At 34.6% G+C, this 16,188-nt stretch overlaps 2 protein-coding genes across 3 annotated transcripts; one reads left to right on the forward strand and one right to left on the reverse strand.

Moving 5' to 3' along the window:
• The first annotated feature begins 2,658 nt into the window (after window positions 1–2,658).
• Window positions 2,659–4,506, forward strand: LOC121257896 (F-box protein SKIP28). The gene is made up of 2 exons (XM_041159161.1): window positions 2,659–3,239; window positions 3,856–4,506. Exons 1-2 carry the CDS (start codon window positions 2,685–2,687, stop codon window positions 4,447–4,449), a joined length of 1,149 nt encoding a protein of 382 aa, XP_041015095.1. The 5' UTR covers window positions 2,659–2,684; the 3' UTR covers window positions 4,450–4,506.
• A 290-nt stretch (window positions 4,507–4,796) lies between these two features.
• On the reverse strand, window positions 4,797–10,521 carry LOC121257895 (glucan endo-1,3-beta-glucosidase 3). 2 transcript variants are annotated; one of them, XM_041159159.1, is made up of 4 exons: window positions 10,227–10,521; window positions 5,662–6,915; window positions 5,389–5,416; window positions 4,797–5,199 (listed from the first exon to the last, which is right to left on the reverse strand). In XM_041159159.1, exons 1-4 carry the CDS (start codon window positions 10,282–10,284, stop codon window positions 5,043–5,045), a joined length of 1,497 nt encoding a protein of 498 aa, XP_041015093.1. In that variant the 5' UTR covers window positions 10,285–10,521; the 3' UTR covers window positions 4,797–5,042. The 2 variants fall into 2 exon arrangements, with proteins under 2 accessions (XP_041015093.1, XP_041015094.1); XM_041159160.1 differs by lacking the exon at window positions 10,227–10,521 and adding an exon at window positions 9,832–9,979.
• Between the last annotated feature and the right edge of the window lie 5,667 nt (window positions 10,522–16,188).

Consider the following 16,188-nt stretch of genomic DNA (forward strand, 5'->3'; position numbering starts at 1 on the left):
GGTACTTTAAAAACACTTAACAAAATAATGTTAGTTCTTTACAGAGTGCAAAGTATAATTGACCCAAGAGTAATATTGATTTAAAAAAAAAAAAAAAAAACTGGATTCATTCATAGATCAACCAACATAAGAAAATTCATAGTCCTTCCCAAATCTGAGTAGCCAACAAACAAATACATCAAATCAGAATCCATAAGCACCCTACTGGAAATAAAATCCGGATAAGAGTCCCACCATTGAGTCATGTCCGCAATCCATTTGGCATGTTGAGCTAGTAGGTGTGCTGCTTCATTACCTTTGTATTTCCATATGAATGACATCAACCATCTGAAAACAGTGAAGAATACGCTGAATCTCCATGATCAAAGGCCCCTATGAGGTAAAATTAATATCCTGGGAATTTATAGCTTAAACAACAGTCAAAGAATCCCCATCCAATTGTAACCATGAAAACCCCATGTGAAGAATTATCTGTAGACCTCTTAATGTTGCTAAGGCTTCAATGTCATCCACTGAAAAATTTCCAACTTCCTTCCTACTTAAAGCAAACAAAACAACCCCTTTATCATCCCGATGAATTGTAACCACTCCAACAGTTCCAATCTCTCTAAGGAGAGCTCTATCAAAATTCAATTTAACATAAAAATCTTTTCTCAACACTGCTCTAGACTGCTTGATAAAATTAAAACTTGCCACATATTCAATACAGTTATCAACACATACTTCAAGGGAATCGGGTGTTATCTCAAATAAGCTTTGATTTCTGAATTTCCACACACCCCAAGCAAATGATTAAACCAAAGACATATTAGCTTTCATCAAATTCCACACTAACACATCAAAACAAGTAGCATTAGAAAAGAAGGGTAACAATTGTTTTAATTAGGCTAAAAAATATGAGTATGGCATGAGAGACAGTGTACCAAATAAATTGCAACAAATCGTTATAAAACATAAAAAGAAAGATTAGCTTAATTTGGATTGAGAAACACTCTCAACCTATCTCATCTCATATCATTTTATCGTTACAACTTTTACAATTTCTCATATAATATAATAAATAATTTAATTTTTTTAAATTTTAAAATAATAATAATATTAAAAAATAATATTCTAATAATATTGTATTTAACTCTCAACTCATTTTATCTCAACTCGCTATCCAAACCTGACCTAATAAGAAATTTTTGAAAAGTAAATATTCAAATAAACCCAAGTTTTTAATCAAACTCAGCAATATGTAGAGAAATAATTATTCCTCTGGTACAAATAGTTGCAGGACATAATACAAACTTTTTATCAAACTCAACAATGGATTGACTCCAACCTGATTTTCAGCGACAGTTCTTTAAAAAAAATATTCATCTACGATGTAGTACTGTTCATTCAAACTAGATTTTTTTGGGTTCGCAGGTTCCACGGCCGGTTATCGGCCCGAGTTTTGCCGATAACTGGATTTCGCAACGTGTCTGTACTCGGGTGCAGTACGTATAATTATATATAAAATAATTTTATATTATATGATAAATTGCTAATTATTATAGTATTAAATTTTAAAATCTTATATAAATAACTATATATTATCATTATAGTCTATTGTATTAATAGTTATACTAATACTATATCACTATATATTATAATATATTACAATATATCACTATATTATATATTATAATATATCACTATAGTCTATAATACTATTATAATATATATACCATATTATATATACTATATAATATATTGAAAAAACTGGAACGAATTGGTAAAACTGAAAATACTAATTTAGGAGTATAACCAGTGCGGTATTGGTTTTTCAAATTTCAAAACCAATATATACTGGTTCAGTTTTAAAATATGTCCAAAACCGGACCAAACTAGACTGGTTACATCCTTACTAAACACAAATTATAAAATTGACTTTTAAGGGGAAATTCAGTTCCTAAATCTTTACCCTTCTAAATTTGAACTTTTAAGACATTTCATCCCAATCTCGTTTGTTTTCGCAAATGATATGAGATGAGATTAGAAGAAAGTTAAAAACTGAATAAAAATATTGTCAGAATATATATTTTTTAATATTATTATTATTATTTTTGAATTTGAAAAAGATAAATTGTTTATTTTATTTTATGTAAAAATTTAGAAAATTTATAATAATTAGATGAAATGAGATGAAATATATTGTAAAAATAAAGGGATATTTTAGTCCATTAGAAATTGACACGTGAAAATTTCACTCTCACACCGCCACTCTATTGCTAGTGGCAAGGACCAGTGGCAAACTTTTGGATAGCAAAATCATTTTATCTCATCTCAATATTTAAACACTATAAAAACAAATATTTTTCAATTTCAAATTTTCAACTTTTTCATTTAATCTTTATAAATTTCTCCAATTTCTAAATAAAACAAAAAAAAAATTCAATTTTTTCAAATCTCAGAACAAAAATAATAATAATAAATTATATTCTAACAATATTTCAACTTTAGAATATTTTATTCACCTTTTTTCTCTTCTTTTCTAACATTACATAAGACATCTTAACTCAAATCATTTAATTAATATTCATAGATAATCTTTATCTCATTTCAATATCCAAACAAGATGTTATTCTTGTTTTATTTTTAGTTTTGTCATATATATCTCTCCCAGTGGTCGACGTTCAACTTGTGGTCTTTGTTATATGATCTCTTTCCCAAGTAAAATTAACCTATACAAGAAGTTCCTTCCTTCCTTCCTTCCTTCCTATGCAAGCCTTTGTTCCTCCAAACCAGTTCTTATATTGGAATTGATGCACCATTGGACAAAGAACATGGAAATCTCTCAGGTTATTGAGGACAGAGAACCTGAAGCCATGGAGAAGTTAATACAGAAGGCAAAAGATCCTTTGCCGTCTAATTTCTGTATTATTCCTCGGGAGGAGTACACGATCCAGGAAACAAAACCAGGGCCTCCCCATGAAGCTCTGTTCCTTGTTTTAGCTTACCTTCCTTTATTTGAACTTCTTGCCATGGGTGAAGTCTGCATGTCACTAAGAGATGCAGTGCACAAGGATGTGTTGCCATGGCTGAATATCATAGTCGAAAGGCCTTTGAACTTGAGATTGACTGATGAAATTCTGAAGAACATCGCTTCAAAAGCGATTGGGAGGCTGAAAACTTTGGCTCTCATGAACTGTGTAAAGATTACGGATGATGGGCTTCAGTCGGTCATAGACAGAAATCATGGTATCAACAAGGTATGAACATCTCATGTCTTCATTCTCCAATATATTTGCCTGTTCTTCTTTATAATTGATGAAATAATTCATAGTTTGGGACAGCTTTGTAGCTTTGGACCAATTAGTTTGGGTTGTTGAAAGATAACATTAGATAGGATATATCTGGTGGGAATTGCATTATCGCTCATGAAAGTTCTACGCGTCTCCTCTTTTACAACCGGTGGTACGGAGAATATACTCTCTACACTGCTTATAGAAACAAGATTTTGATTCATCAAACCTCAGTGATTATGTGCCAATTGCAACAGATAGAGGGTACAGTTCCAAGCGGCTGGAACCGATCTAGATCTCTCAGTTGGAATCAATGCAGTTTTATCAGTTTGAGAAAGAAACACCTTCCAATTTTCCTTGGGAGTAAATTGAAGAGGAGAGAGAGAAAAATCAAATCAAATCTCAAAACCAAAGCTATATAGAGTATTCTTTGATGAAACATGTGTTTTTTAAGTATTTCTATAAAACAGAGATGTGTTAAATTCCTTCTAAAATAGTTGCAATCTTCTGTTGCCAAAGCATGGGAAAATAGAGTTTAATTGGTACTTTCTTTTCTCTTTTCTTACTTTGCATTCCAATTCAGCTGTACATTCCTGCTTGCACCGGCTTAACATCCGGGGGAGTCATTAGGGCGGTGAAGACATTATCCGAACATAATCACAGCTTAAAGAGCCTCAGGATAAATGGCATCTACAACATAGAGAAAGAAGAACTTGAAATACTTCGATCTTATCTTCAAATGAACCTATCTCGGCAGATGCAGCAACCTATGCTATTTCACCACAGGAACTTATCTTTGTTTAGCAACAAAAGTGAGCCTCTGATTGACGTGGATATCTGCCCAAAGTGCAAAGATGTAAGAATGGTTTACGACTGCCCGAGAGAGGCATGCAAGAGGAAGAATAAGAAGCTGATACAGCTGACGGCCAGTTGCAAGGGGTGCAACCTTTGCATTCCGAGGTGTGAAGAGTGTGGTGGATGCTTGGAATCTGAAGAAATAGAAGAGACTGCTTGTGGAGACAACTTGTGTTCAGAGTGCTGGCTGAAGCTTCCTAAGTGTAATTTCTGTAACAGACCTTACTGCAACCAACATACCCATTGGCAATGCAAGCACTCCAGCTCTTCTGATTTTGTTTGTGATGTTTGTCATGAGAGATATGTATGGAACTTCACTTGATATGCAGTATTGAAATAGTTTTAGAAGGTGATAACCAAAATCAAATCTTAATTATCATTTCAGCCCCTCCATTCACAAGTGCACCTGATTGAGATTTGAACTACCTGTATGTGTTCGAATGATATCAGGATTATAGCTCTGGTGCTACTTTGTCTGTAAGATGGTCTTCCATTGAAAGCCATTTAGATTTACGTTACAGCCACATGGTTGAGGAGAGGAATAAACTAACGTTGCCAAAACAAAACTTGAAAAATTAAAACCTATAAATCTTGGGAACAATTTTTTTTTTTTTAATATGTCGTATTGGGAACAAAATATATCCCACATTTGACTATCAATGACGAGAATTAAACCAAGAGTATAAATGGGCACATCAGAAATCACAGTTCAAAGAATACAACGTCGGTGGAGGGTCTGGTTTTTGTACAGAATCCAATAGACAACTCACCATCACCTACTTGCCGGCTATACCTCCGGTACACCTTGCCACTCCCTTCAAATCCTCTTTTAGAGGAACAAAACTGGGTATGTTGCAAAAGCGCATGTCTTGAACAATTCCAACATTTGAGAATTGCAAACAAACGTGCATAGATTCACAATAAAACTACACTAAAAAGTAAAACGCCTATGACCACAGAGTTCGTGAAAGAACCATCACCACCGAAATATAGTGAGAGGCAGCCCGAGCTTGTAGAATTTGAAGATGGAGCCAGTGATGTGCCATTTACCGAAGTGCCATTTTTTCCAGCACTAGAGATTCACAACAAAAAAGGCAGAACGGTCAGTAGACTATACATGGTCATAATACTTTATCTCAAATTTGTTAGGATGTAATCGAGGAATGAAAGAGGAAACAAGTTCCATTGGAGATGATAATGATGTTTATTAGCAATCATAAGTCGAACAGAGAACCATAAATTTTGATACTTCTATTCATACCTTCCTGGAAATCTACAAGAACCATGACCTGCAAGAATCGGAAAACAACAAACATTAGTAAATAATAATCCGTTTATTTGTGAGAATACTTCATAAACCATATAGATGGAACCAGGGGTGCGGTGCGCCCCAGGTTCCATCTATGGAGATGTCATTAGTTTTCCTTCTTGATGCACACATGCTGCTTCGCAGTGTTAGCTCATCAGTGTTCACATATTCAAATATCTACAATAACAGCAATGCTAATATATATATATATAACCAAGTCCATACTTGGATCTGTTGTAGTGATGGTAGCCACCCCTTTAAAATCACAGGTCCCAGATGATTTAGCCATATGCTGAAAGTATGCATTGAAAGCATAAGTTGCATGTGCCACCACAGTATTAGGATCATAACATGATTGCCCCTGTAACAAAGGGGAACAATCCACCTTTCCTGGACCACAAGCCCAATCCAATGCTGCCTGAAGCATCTTTGAATCAGCACCTCTCTTTGCAACACAGAAGGTTTGGTTCGTGGTGTCATTGGCCAAAACAGTACCCGCACCAGTCAAGTGCAAGATATAAATCGGCACTCCATTTGCATCGAAAAGGCCCCAGTTCTTTTCAGAGACAGAGCTAGGTCTCAAATCCTCGTTATAAAGCTCATAAATGTAAGTACTAACTGCAATCCCAGGATGCTTAGGAGTCCCCGTATTGTTAAGTACATGTCTGATTAAGTTACTGTTGTAAGTGTTAGCATTTTCAACTGTTGCATCTGGCTCAGATGTGTCACCCTTGGATGGCCAGCCTGACTCAGTAACTACAATGGGCACATTGGTGACATTCGCATAGGACATTGCAAAATAAGCTGCGTCGACAACAGCATCAAAGACATTAGTATAATGCAGGAGGGTGTTGGCATCCACAGCTTCCTTGTTTGGAGGAAGGGGGCGGAACAGTGCATAGTCCAATGGGATCACTCCATTGGATTGCATATAATCGTAATATGGATACACATTAAGCATAAGGTACGACCCTGTAGATTGCAAAAACTTGAGCAAGGGAACCATGACTGGATCCCATGAACGGTTAAAGAAGGCTTGGGAAGGTGGGAAGGAGTCAAGGATAATGGAAGAAGAGTGTGGAGTGGAGACTTTGATTTGGCTATCAAGATTAGAGGCAACGAGGGCAGAGTGGATAAATTTCAATGCAGAGACTAGCACTGGAGCAGCATTTGGCAGGGCTGTTAAGACTTCAGACCCAACGGCTATCGCTGTAATGTTGGTGGCAGGAACATGGGCAATGACATTGCGAGCAACCCAGTTGGCCGCAGTGGCATTGGACTGACCTATCCCAAGGAGCTGCTCATTTGGAACAGAAACAGTCACCAGGATGCCTGTGTTAGCAAGGGCAAGGAGCATGGCTCGGTCAGCATCATAGAGCCTGATATGTCTAATACTCTGAGCTTTAAGAAGGGCCACCACCTGAGTTGGGCTTGGCATGTCGGAGAGGTCTGTACCAATATTTACTCCAATGAAGGCATCTACGAAAATGCAATGCAGGGTGCAGGTTAGACTTTCAAACTCCTTGGAGAGCAGAATATGTTGCATCCTCAGCATAACAAAGTTAACGACCATAAGACACTTGTGCAAAAAAGCCATGATGTGAACAAACAATATTTTTCACAACAAACTATAAACACTAAAAACATGTAGGGCTAAATGCAGATAAAATAACCCCCACATGAAAATCTTTAGAGCATACAGTGTGATTATGAGAGTTCAAGACTACATTAGATTGTTGTCACAATTCTGACTGATTAATATAATTGAGCCCAAACTAAAATTTTAAATGATGACGCTGAAACTTGTGTAATTGATTGCAGCCGAACTCTAAACGCATATTGCAGCAGAAGGCTCCAACTCAAATAATGATAAACCAAAAACACCAATACAAATAATAGCAATGCCCTAACACAAACAAATAATTTTCATTAAATCCTAATAACTCCTAACTTAGCTAGAGTCCTTTCCCAAGTTGCCTTCCTTGGCTCTCACAATTTCACCCATAATGTTTGTCGCAAACCCATACCAGGCTTCCATCATTATACTTTCAGGCTAAGTGGTGTCCCCCAACACACTTTATTAAGGACTCGCCGGAGTGCCTTTTCCCAAACTGATGTATCAGCAATACAAGTGTCAAACACAAATCTATATGGTGGACTCCCGTGGTATAGAAGACTTAGCATGTGGCTTGCATCCAATTGTAAGCATTGGGCTCTTGCTGATGAGGTGTGACACTAGGTAAACTCTAAAAGACGTTCTATTTGAGAGGGAGTATAGATGATGTGGTGGCAGACTTATGCATAGGGGACTATTTATACAAAGTGTAGTTAAAGTTTAGGATGATTATGTATATATAAAACACACAGAACACGTGAGGCATTATAAAATTCAGGCATCATTGTTGATCTTCTTTTGCAACAAGAGGGAATCAGTTTCTCTTAGTTATTTAGAACTTTATTTTGCTAGTTTTAGTCCTAGAGATAAAGTGAGTCCTAATCCCAGGTTGATCATGGTTATTTAGTAATTTGTTATTAACAACAGTATATATGTAGTATACCTCTTTTTTTCTTTTTTTGAAAAGTTATAAGTAGTATACCTCTATAAACTAGAAAGCTTCTTTTCATTGATCAAGATATGTTTGGGCCCTTCAGAATTTGGGTTTGCTATCAAGTTGGCCCTGGATTTCTAATTAGGTAGTTTGACCAGTGAATTTTGTATTTTGTGTCAGTGTAATCCTTTAATCAAAGCTTTAACCTTTTGGCCATTAATGTCATATGATACACATGAGTTCTAGTCAAAGGTTTCATTAGTTTTTATATTAATTTTTTTCTAATGGAGCTTTTTCCTAACACGATGTCATATCTATACATGTGTATATACATTACATTTAACAGGAAAAAGGATAATGGACTTGGACAAAAGGCTATATTGACAACAAGTGCAAACCTTAGGATCAAATCTGCCACTTTCGAATAGCAAGGACCCAGTTGACAACAAACACAAATATCAGGGGACCAAAATTCATTCACCTTTTTTCATTAACACAGTTTACTTATTTGGCAAAAGTAAGACCACAATGGATGAAAATAATTTACTTAATCCTACAAATTGACTAAAATGGATGACAATAATTCACTTAATCATACAAACGGGATCTGGAATTCTGGATTTATTATTTTTCCCTCATCTGTTAAGGACATAGAATGAAAGATTGGACCTATTTTACGATAGTTGTGACTTATTTTTGATGCATAAAATGTCAATTGTGAACACAACAAAAACAAAAGGGAAAAAAGACAGGAGTCTAGTTTTAAATAACTCTACAATCATATGCTATTTAAGAGCAGAGAATGGTCTCTTGCTGGAGGTGTAATAATTCCACAACTTGAATGCATATCAATGACTAGACATTGAGCCCAAGCTCATGAAAGCATCAAATCTCCTAGCAGGGCTCCAGAAAGTGCCCACCACCTGAATTGATTTATGTTCTAGAATGGAAAATTTTACATACTACACCACCATCCCACTCTTATCCTACTATGATAAGGTGACATTGTCCATCTACCTTTAAATTGTTTTCCTAAATAAGAGATGATCTAAGGGAGATGGAAAGTGTTACATTTATAAAGTGAGATGAAAGTGGGATGCTAGCATGCTACATAGCATTATTTTTCTAGAATACAGCAAAAGTTAAAATCTGAGTCAGCAAAAGTTAAAATCTGAGTCATTGATGTAAAGAATTTCAGATAGAGGAGGAGCTCAGGGAATTGATGGGTTTATACTTATAATACTGGACCAACCGAGCAATATGTTATGGAATGAGAATCAAAATAGAAACCCTTTTATATCAGGCCTAAGGATCCGATTCAGATAGCACTAAAGAATGTTTTGGTCCCACAGCACCTGCTAGGACAATGTAGTGTAAGGTGTTAAAGCGCTGATAAATGAGCTGGGAAGCAATAAGGCCGATACCCCATTAATGAGAGTTAAGGAAAGATCGGAGATTTTTCAGAAAAGAGAAAGATTTTCTGCAGAGAAGCCCCCCACCCCCACCCCTGGTTTTGGTCAGTAGAAAGAAAAATAAACAGCGAGACCCGTCTATACTTTCGCTCTCTTCCCAATTAACTCAATTCTATTTTCGTCTTCTGACGTCTTCTGACGAACAGATCAATAGCTATCGTTCTCAAACAAAAGAAGCCAACAATAATAATTGTTAGATGAGAAAAACTTATTCACTTTACAACTTGCAACGCTCTTTTTGTTCAAATCACTCCCTAAATATTCCATACTTCGACATTTGAAAACGAAGATAAATAGAGGAAAAAAGGAAAGGGGAACATTTAACAACGAAGGGATTGAATCGATAAGAGAAAGAAACCACGGAAATCACTCACGAAAACTCGTCGATGATTAAAGACCAAGGAAGAAAACTGTTCAGCTTCAATATGTAATATTCAGATAAACTGCTCAATAGGACGCAACTGGAAGAAGAAAAGGAAGATTATTAGCAGGCATTCACCCAAAAACGTGAGAGGCATATAGATAATGCTTGCAAACTCGTTTAAGGGAATTAGACCTATTAGCACTAATATAAATAATAGAAAAAGTTAAGCCATTGAGAGAGCACAGATTAATCAGAAACAACAGTTCAGTTTCAGCAGAGAAAACACATACCCAGAACGATAAAAATAAAAAACAAAAACAAAAGGGCAGATAAAAAAAGGAAAACGATACAAAAAGAAAAAGAAATAACCCAATGGAAGCGACTATAGGGAGTAGAGAAGCTTACCTTCATCAGCAGAAACTACTGACACTGCTAGAAGGAATACGAGCAAGAGAGTAGCCATCGAATCCGCAGTATGTAATATTCAATCCTCCAAAACTATACAAATCCACTAGACCAGCCTCAAAACAAACCCAGAAAATAAAACATATCCAGACACCGCCCAAAAACTCAAAATACAAATAACAAAACTGAAGAAAGTTTCGGAGAGAGAAAAGGAAAGGGTGCTCCTTTTGAGGTCCTTGCGAAAGTTGTGGAACTAAGCAGGGTTTTAGTTCTGGTAGTGCTTCTATGTACTTCAATTTGCTCACTTGGTGCGTCCCGTTGTAAATTACATTTGTTTTTTATTCTAATGATTTTTTAAATATGTTCAGACAAAATAAATACCATTTCACTTACTTAAACAGTAAAAAAAAAATTTATATCTAATTTAGACATTGGGAATACTTCATTATCATTTATTATTTTATTATTATATTTTATTTATTTATTATTATTATTTATTATTATTCAATATTCTATTATTATTATTATTATTTTATTATTTATAAAAAACTTGAGAATATCTTACTATGCAAACATAATCTTAAAAAAATTAAATACATCAACGAAATGAGCAGACATATTAACATTATTCTTTAGTTAGTTTTAGGTTTTGTTTGCTTTCTCAACTCATCATTATAATTTTTTTAAATTTTAATATAAAATATAATAAAAAATTCAACTTTTTTAAATTTTAAAATAATAATAATATTAAAAAAATATTTTAACAATATTTTATCATCTCAACTCAACTCAACTCAACTCATCTTAATTCTGTTCAACATTTAAACACAGTCAGCTTCGTTTGGATCATCAACTCATCTCAACTCATCTCAGTTCATCATTATAATTTTTTCAAATTTCAACACAAAATATAATAAACAATTCAATTTTTTTAAATCTTAAAATAATAATAATATTAAAAAATAATATTTTAATAATATTTTAATAATATTTTATTATTTCAACTTAACTCAACTTAATTTAAGTCACTTTAATATTCAAACGTAACCTTAGTTTAGTTCAGTTTAGTGGTTACTTGTATTAGTTTAGTTCAGTTTAGTGGTTACTTGTGAGGGAGAGAGAGATGCGGGGTTTTGTGTCTTGACTCGTTGAGAGTAAAATCTGTCGAACATCGAACGGCCGAGATTAATATGCAGGGAATAGTACTGGGTGAGGGCTACCACAGAATAGCAGTCGGTGCATGCGTCAGGAGGCAGGTTTTTTGGTGAATCCAATGTCTGTCAGAGAGAAAGGAAATCACGATCCACGAGGAGACCAGTGGATGACGTGGAAGTACAGCTGGACCCAACGGTTATATTCCGGACATTTTCTTTTCTATTATTTGTTTATTCCTTTATTTATACCATGGAGTAGGGTACCCAGATCAGAACGAGAAAGAAACGTTCAGGGTTTTAAACCTTTTGTTGTTTGGATGCATGGAAAGAGAGAAGACAAAAAAAGGAAACTAAAATGCCAAGAAGACATCATGAAAAGGATTGCGCTGATACGAAAATGAGTGATATGGTCCCGCAAGTTTTGTATACTTCTTTTAAAAAAATAGAAAAATTTGAGAGTTATATAAAAAAATTAAATTTTTTATAACATGTTCCATTTTTTTTTTTAAATAAGTGAGAAATTTATATGATGTAGAATTACATCTAATATTACTCATACACATATTTCAATTAATGAATGAAGAATTTAATAGCTTAACTCATCTCATAAAATCAATTCTGCAAGAAAAAATTATTCATTCTTTATAAACATATCTAAAATTTTATCTACAGATAATGTGAGATTATTCCTCAACACTCTTCTTCATATGCAGATCAGTATTTTTTTTGTCCTTATCACAGACTAAGTAATGTGGGCTCTCATTCATCCTATAGCAAGCTCTGATACTATAAACAAATTCATGAACGTCACTCATCTCATAAAATCAATTTTACAAAAGATGATTATTCATTTCTTATAACACATGTCTAAGATCTTATCCACAAGCAATATGAAATTATACCTCAACACCCTCTCTCAAGTGCAGGTTAATATTTTTTTCTAGTCCTTGTCAAATGATAAGTAGTGTGGGTCATATTCGTTCTGTGACAGGCTCTAATACCATAAAAAATTTTATGAACCCAACTCATCTCATAAAATCAGTTCTTTAAGATATGATTATTCATTCCTTATAAATATGCTCAAGACTTTATCTACAAATAATATAGAATTATTTCTCAATAATGAATGATGAGATATGCCTCCCTAGTACACATGATTGACACATTTATAAGGACCACCACAATTAGGTTAACACCTCATATGATGGGGAGATCAAGTGCCTTTCAAGAGAATTTGGTGAACACAATGATGTCGATAAGAGATTAGTTGACATTTTGTTTCGGGCACCCGGTGCTGGTTAAACAAAAATTCGACTAACCTGAACATCCACATGGAAATCCCACGTTAGCTAAAAGTAAAACTTGTTTTAAAGGTTTTTTTTTTTTATCTTATTATATAAATTATAAAGCATAGCACTCTAAAATCCATCTTTTTTTGCTCCATGAATTAGACTGCCTCTAAGGCACTCTCAATGACTTCTTTATTTTGAACTCTTTTGTAAAATAGGGAACAATATGTCAAAATAAGGCTTATTATGTAAAATCAATGTAAAATACATGAGTTAAAATGCTTCTGTACATTTAATATATACTATTCATCTACTTAATTGACTTTGCCCAATTAACCACTGCGTCAACTTTATTGGGACTCATGAAGATAGCATCATTTGAAATGGTCTCTAACCATACCTCACTTTTTCAATTTAGCATCTTCAATGTTAGCAGCTCCAGTCTCAAATGTTTAGGAATGCCTATGGAGTATATCAGTATGTCATCAATGAAAACAACTACAAATTTATCCAACAAGTTACGTCACACTCAATTTATCAAGTCCATAAGCATAGTTAGTGCAATGGTCAATCCTTTTGACCTAACCAAAAATTCATAGCGACTTATGTGATTTTTATGTTATGTATGATCCTGCAGGGTGGAACTATATACAAGGAAGGTGGCAACCAACCCCACAAATTTTTTAAAAAAATTAATATAGTATATAAAATAATTATAATTTTTCTTTATATAATTGAAATTCCCCCCCCCCCCCAATATTTACGTAGCCCCCACTTTAACTTTTTACTTCACTTGAAACCCTTAGTCTAGACTCTAACAGTTAACTTTTCACTTCACTTGACACTCTTGAGTCTACAATACTCAAACACGGAAACACCCGCACTCTAACTCTAGACTTTAGTGATCTGACATGCTACTTAATACTAACTGAACACAATTTTAATTTGAATAATTCTGACAATAACAATTATACAGGCTACACAGCCTTCGGCGTGGGATTATTCTGAAAATTACAATTTACACAATAACTCAATCCATCAATCTATCACCTATATCTCTCTGCTCTCTCTTTCTCTACTACACAACGTTTATTTAAGTTTTCTTTTCATTCTCTACAACAACAACACTAGAGCCAAGGCACAGCTGCATAAGCCATAGTTTTCGATTAATTTTCTCCTAAAGTAGTCTCCACCAGTAATACTAGATTTATAGTTTCGGGTATATTAATCTAAACATATATAGTGTACTAATGTACATTATTATTATTTACTTGCAAGAACAACTCTATTTTATTTCCTTTCATTTTCGTTGTTAATGTTCTAAATTCATAGATCTTTTTTTTTTTTTTTTGATAAACGGAGCACATTCATTCATTAAAAGCAAACATTACAAAGTTGACCTAAAACAAATAGTACAAGCCAATTACAACGTTGATAGTTTCCGAGCACACTTCCGTGACTGACATGGTCTAGTCCAGACTGTAAATCTCTAAAGACTTAAGTCTAAGAGGCAGCACAACTCTGTCCACAACAGATAACAAAGGTAACCAATCCCCATACCCCAACTAGGCGGAGTAGAGGGCACCAACCCCACCAAACACTGTCAAAGCAGGGGGACTTTTTTTTGTTTTTATTTTTCTAAAAAAATATTAAAGAAATTAAAAATACAATGGGAAAGTCGAATTGCATCTTGGGAAGAGCGGGATTTGATTTTCAACCTTGGAGGAATTGTAAAATACACAAGTAGCGGCTGAGGTGGCACGTGAGGGCCACTCGCCACCTTGGAGGGATGGCGGTAGGTTTGGTCAACAGCAGTAGATGGTCCTAGACCCAATGCAGCCACGTGTAGCGGCTGAAAAGCACTCGGCATGGTGGCGCATGGGTTACATGCGCTCATGGCCCGAAACTTTGGGCCACGCGCCGCTCTGTTCGGCAGATTTCTTCACTGTTCTTGGGAACCCCATGGAGGGGCACGTGGCGGTCGCCGGAAGTTGGAGCACTGCAGATCAGACTTCTTCCATCCTTTGCCCTGAAAAAACTCTAAAAAATAAAAGAAAAAATAGGGGAAAAGAGAAAAGAGAAAAGGGAGGGAGAGGGAGGAGGAACAACTCCTCCCCTGCGCTTTCAGAACTCTTGGGTGCTTTTAGAGATAAGGAAGAGCTTTGAGAGATAGAGAGAGAATGGATCGAGAACTCCTAGCTTTTAAAAAATTCATGGATCTAGAAGTTTATGAATCATGATGATTATAATTTATCTTGAGCCTGACTGCCTAAGCCATTGATGAGCCACATTTTTTTTTATTTGTGATGACCCATTTATTATAATTTATTTGTGAGAGACTCAAATAGCCACATTTGTTGTTGTTCACTTACTTTTGTGAAATTTATTTGTTATTCACATGCTTTTTTGTTCGCTTAGTAATAAATACAAACTATACAAAAAAAAGCTAACAACTTTATATCATTACTAATTAGGTACTTCTTAGGTTTATTCTTAATCTATAAATTTGTCTTAAACTATAGAAAAATATGAGTAAACCAAGAACAATAGATTCTTTAAAAAAAAAAAAAAAAAAGAAGTGGACAATTCAGAGAGTAATATAAGTTTAAAAAGCACGATAACAACGGAAATTGATGTTTCTATCACTAATAAGGATCCCTCTAAAACTTCAAGAATCCAACTTGAAGAGATGGATTCTACCTCTTTGGAACGTGATCCAGGATTACGTCCACAAATATGAAAATTTTCTACTAACCTACAAGATGAGATTCGACATGCCTATCTTAAAGCTGGTTCATATCAACCTAAACTTTCAGAATATCTATTTTCACGTATAGGCAATCAACGTCGCTGATTTCAATTTTCTTGGTTTCAAAAATATTCAAATTGGTTAGAGTACTCACTATTGAAAAATGTTGTATTTTGTCTTTTATGATACATTTTTGCTAAGAAATCAACGGGCCATCCAGGATCAGCATTTACTATTAAAGGTTTTGACGATTGAAAAAAGTAAATGATAGAATAAATTGCCCTTTAATAGGACATGTGGAGAGAGATCGACATTCACTACATAAAAATACTGTGAAATTTTGTAAGGATCTAATGAATCAGTCAAGATATATTGACAAGTTAGTTGAAAAACAAATATATCAAGAGATGGAGAAAAATCGGTTGCAACTCAAAACTTCGATAGATAGTGCTCGATGGCTTACATTCCACACTTGTGCCTTTAGAGGTCATGATGAAAGCTTTGACTCAAAAAATCAAGGTAACTTCATTGAACTAATAAAACTTCTGGCAAATATACGTTACCCAAAATTCAAAATGAAATTTTGCATATATTTGCAAATAAAGTACGAAATGTGATTTGCAAAGAAATCGGGGATTCCAAATTTTGTATTTTTGTTGATGAAACTTGGGATGAGTCTAACAAAGAACAAATGACTATCATTTTGAGGTTTGTTGATAAAGATGGTTTTATTAAAGAGCTATTTTTTCATATTGCGCATATCAAAGATA

Source organism: Juglans microcarpa x Juglans regia, chromosome 3S, assembly GCF_004785595.1.
Source record: "Juglans microcarpa x Juglans regia isolate MS1-56 chromosome 3S, Jm3101_v1.0, whole genome shotgun sequence".
NCBI classification, from domain to species: domain Eukaryota; kingdom Viridiplantae; phylum Streptophyta; class Magnoliopsida; order Fagales; family Juglandaceae; genus Juglans; species Juglans microcarpa x Juglans regia.

Excerpts from the sequence above, each read along its gene's own strand:
- LOC121257895 (XM_041159159.1), bottom strand. The coding sequence starts at position 10,284 with ATGGCTACTCTCTTGCTCGTATTCCTTCTAGCAGTGTCAGTAGTTTCT. Across the intron at positions 6,916-10,226 it reads AGTAGTTTCTGCTGATGAAG|ATGCCTTCATTGGAGTAAAT; the intron begins GTAAGCTTCTCT and ends GCATTTTCGTAG. Across the intron at positions 5,417-5,661 it reads CATCACTACAACAGATCCAA|GTCATGGTTCTTGTAGATTT; the intron begins GTATGGACTTGG and ends CGATTCTTGCAG.
- LOC121257896 (XM_041159161.1), top strand. The coding sequence starts at position 2,685 with ATGATCTCTTTCCCAAGTAAAATTAACCTATACAAGAAGTTCCTTCCT. Across the intron at positions 3,240-3,855 it reads GAAATCATGGTATCAACAAG|CTGTACATTCCTGCTTGCAC; the intron begins GTATGAACATCT and ends ATTCCAATTCAG.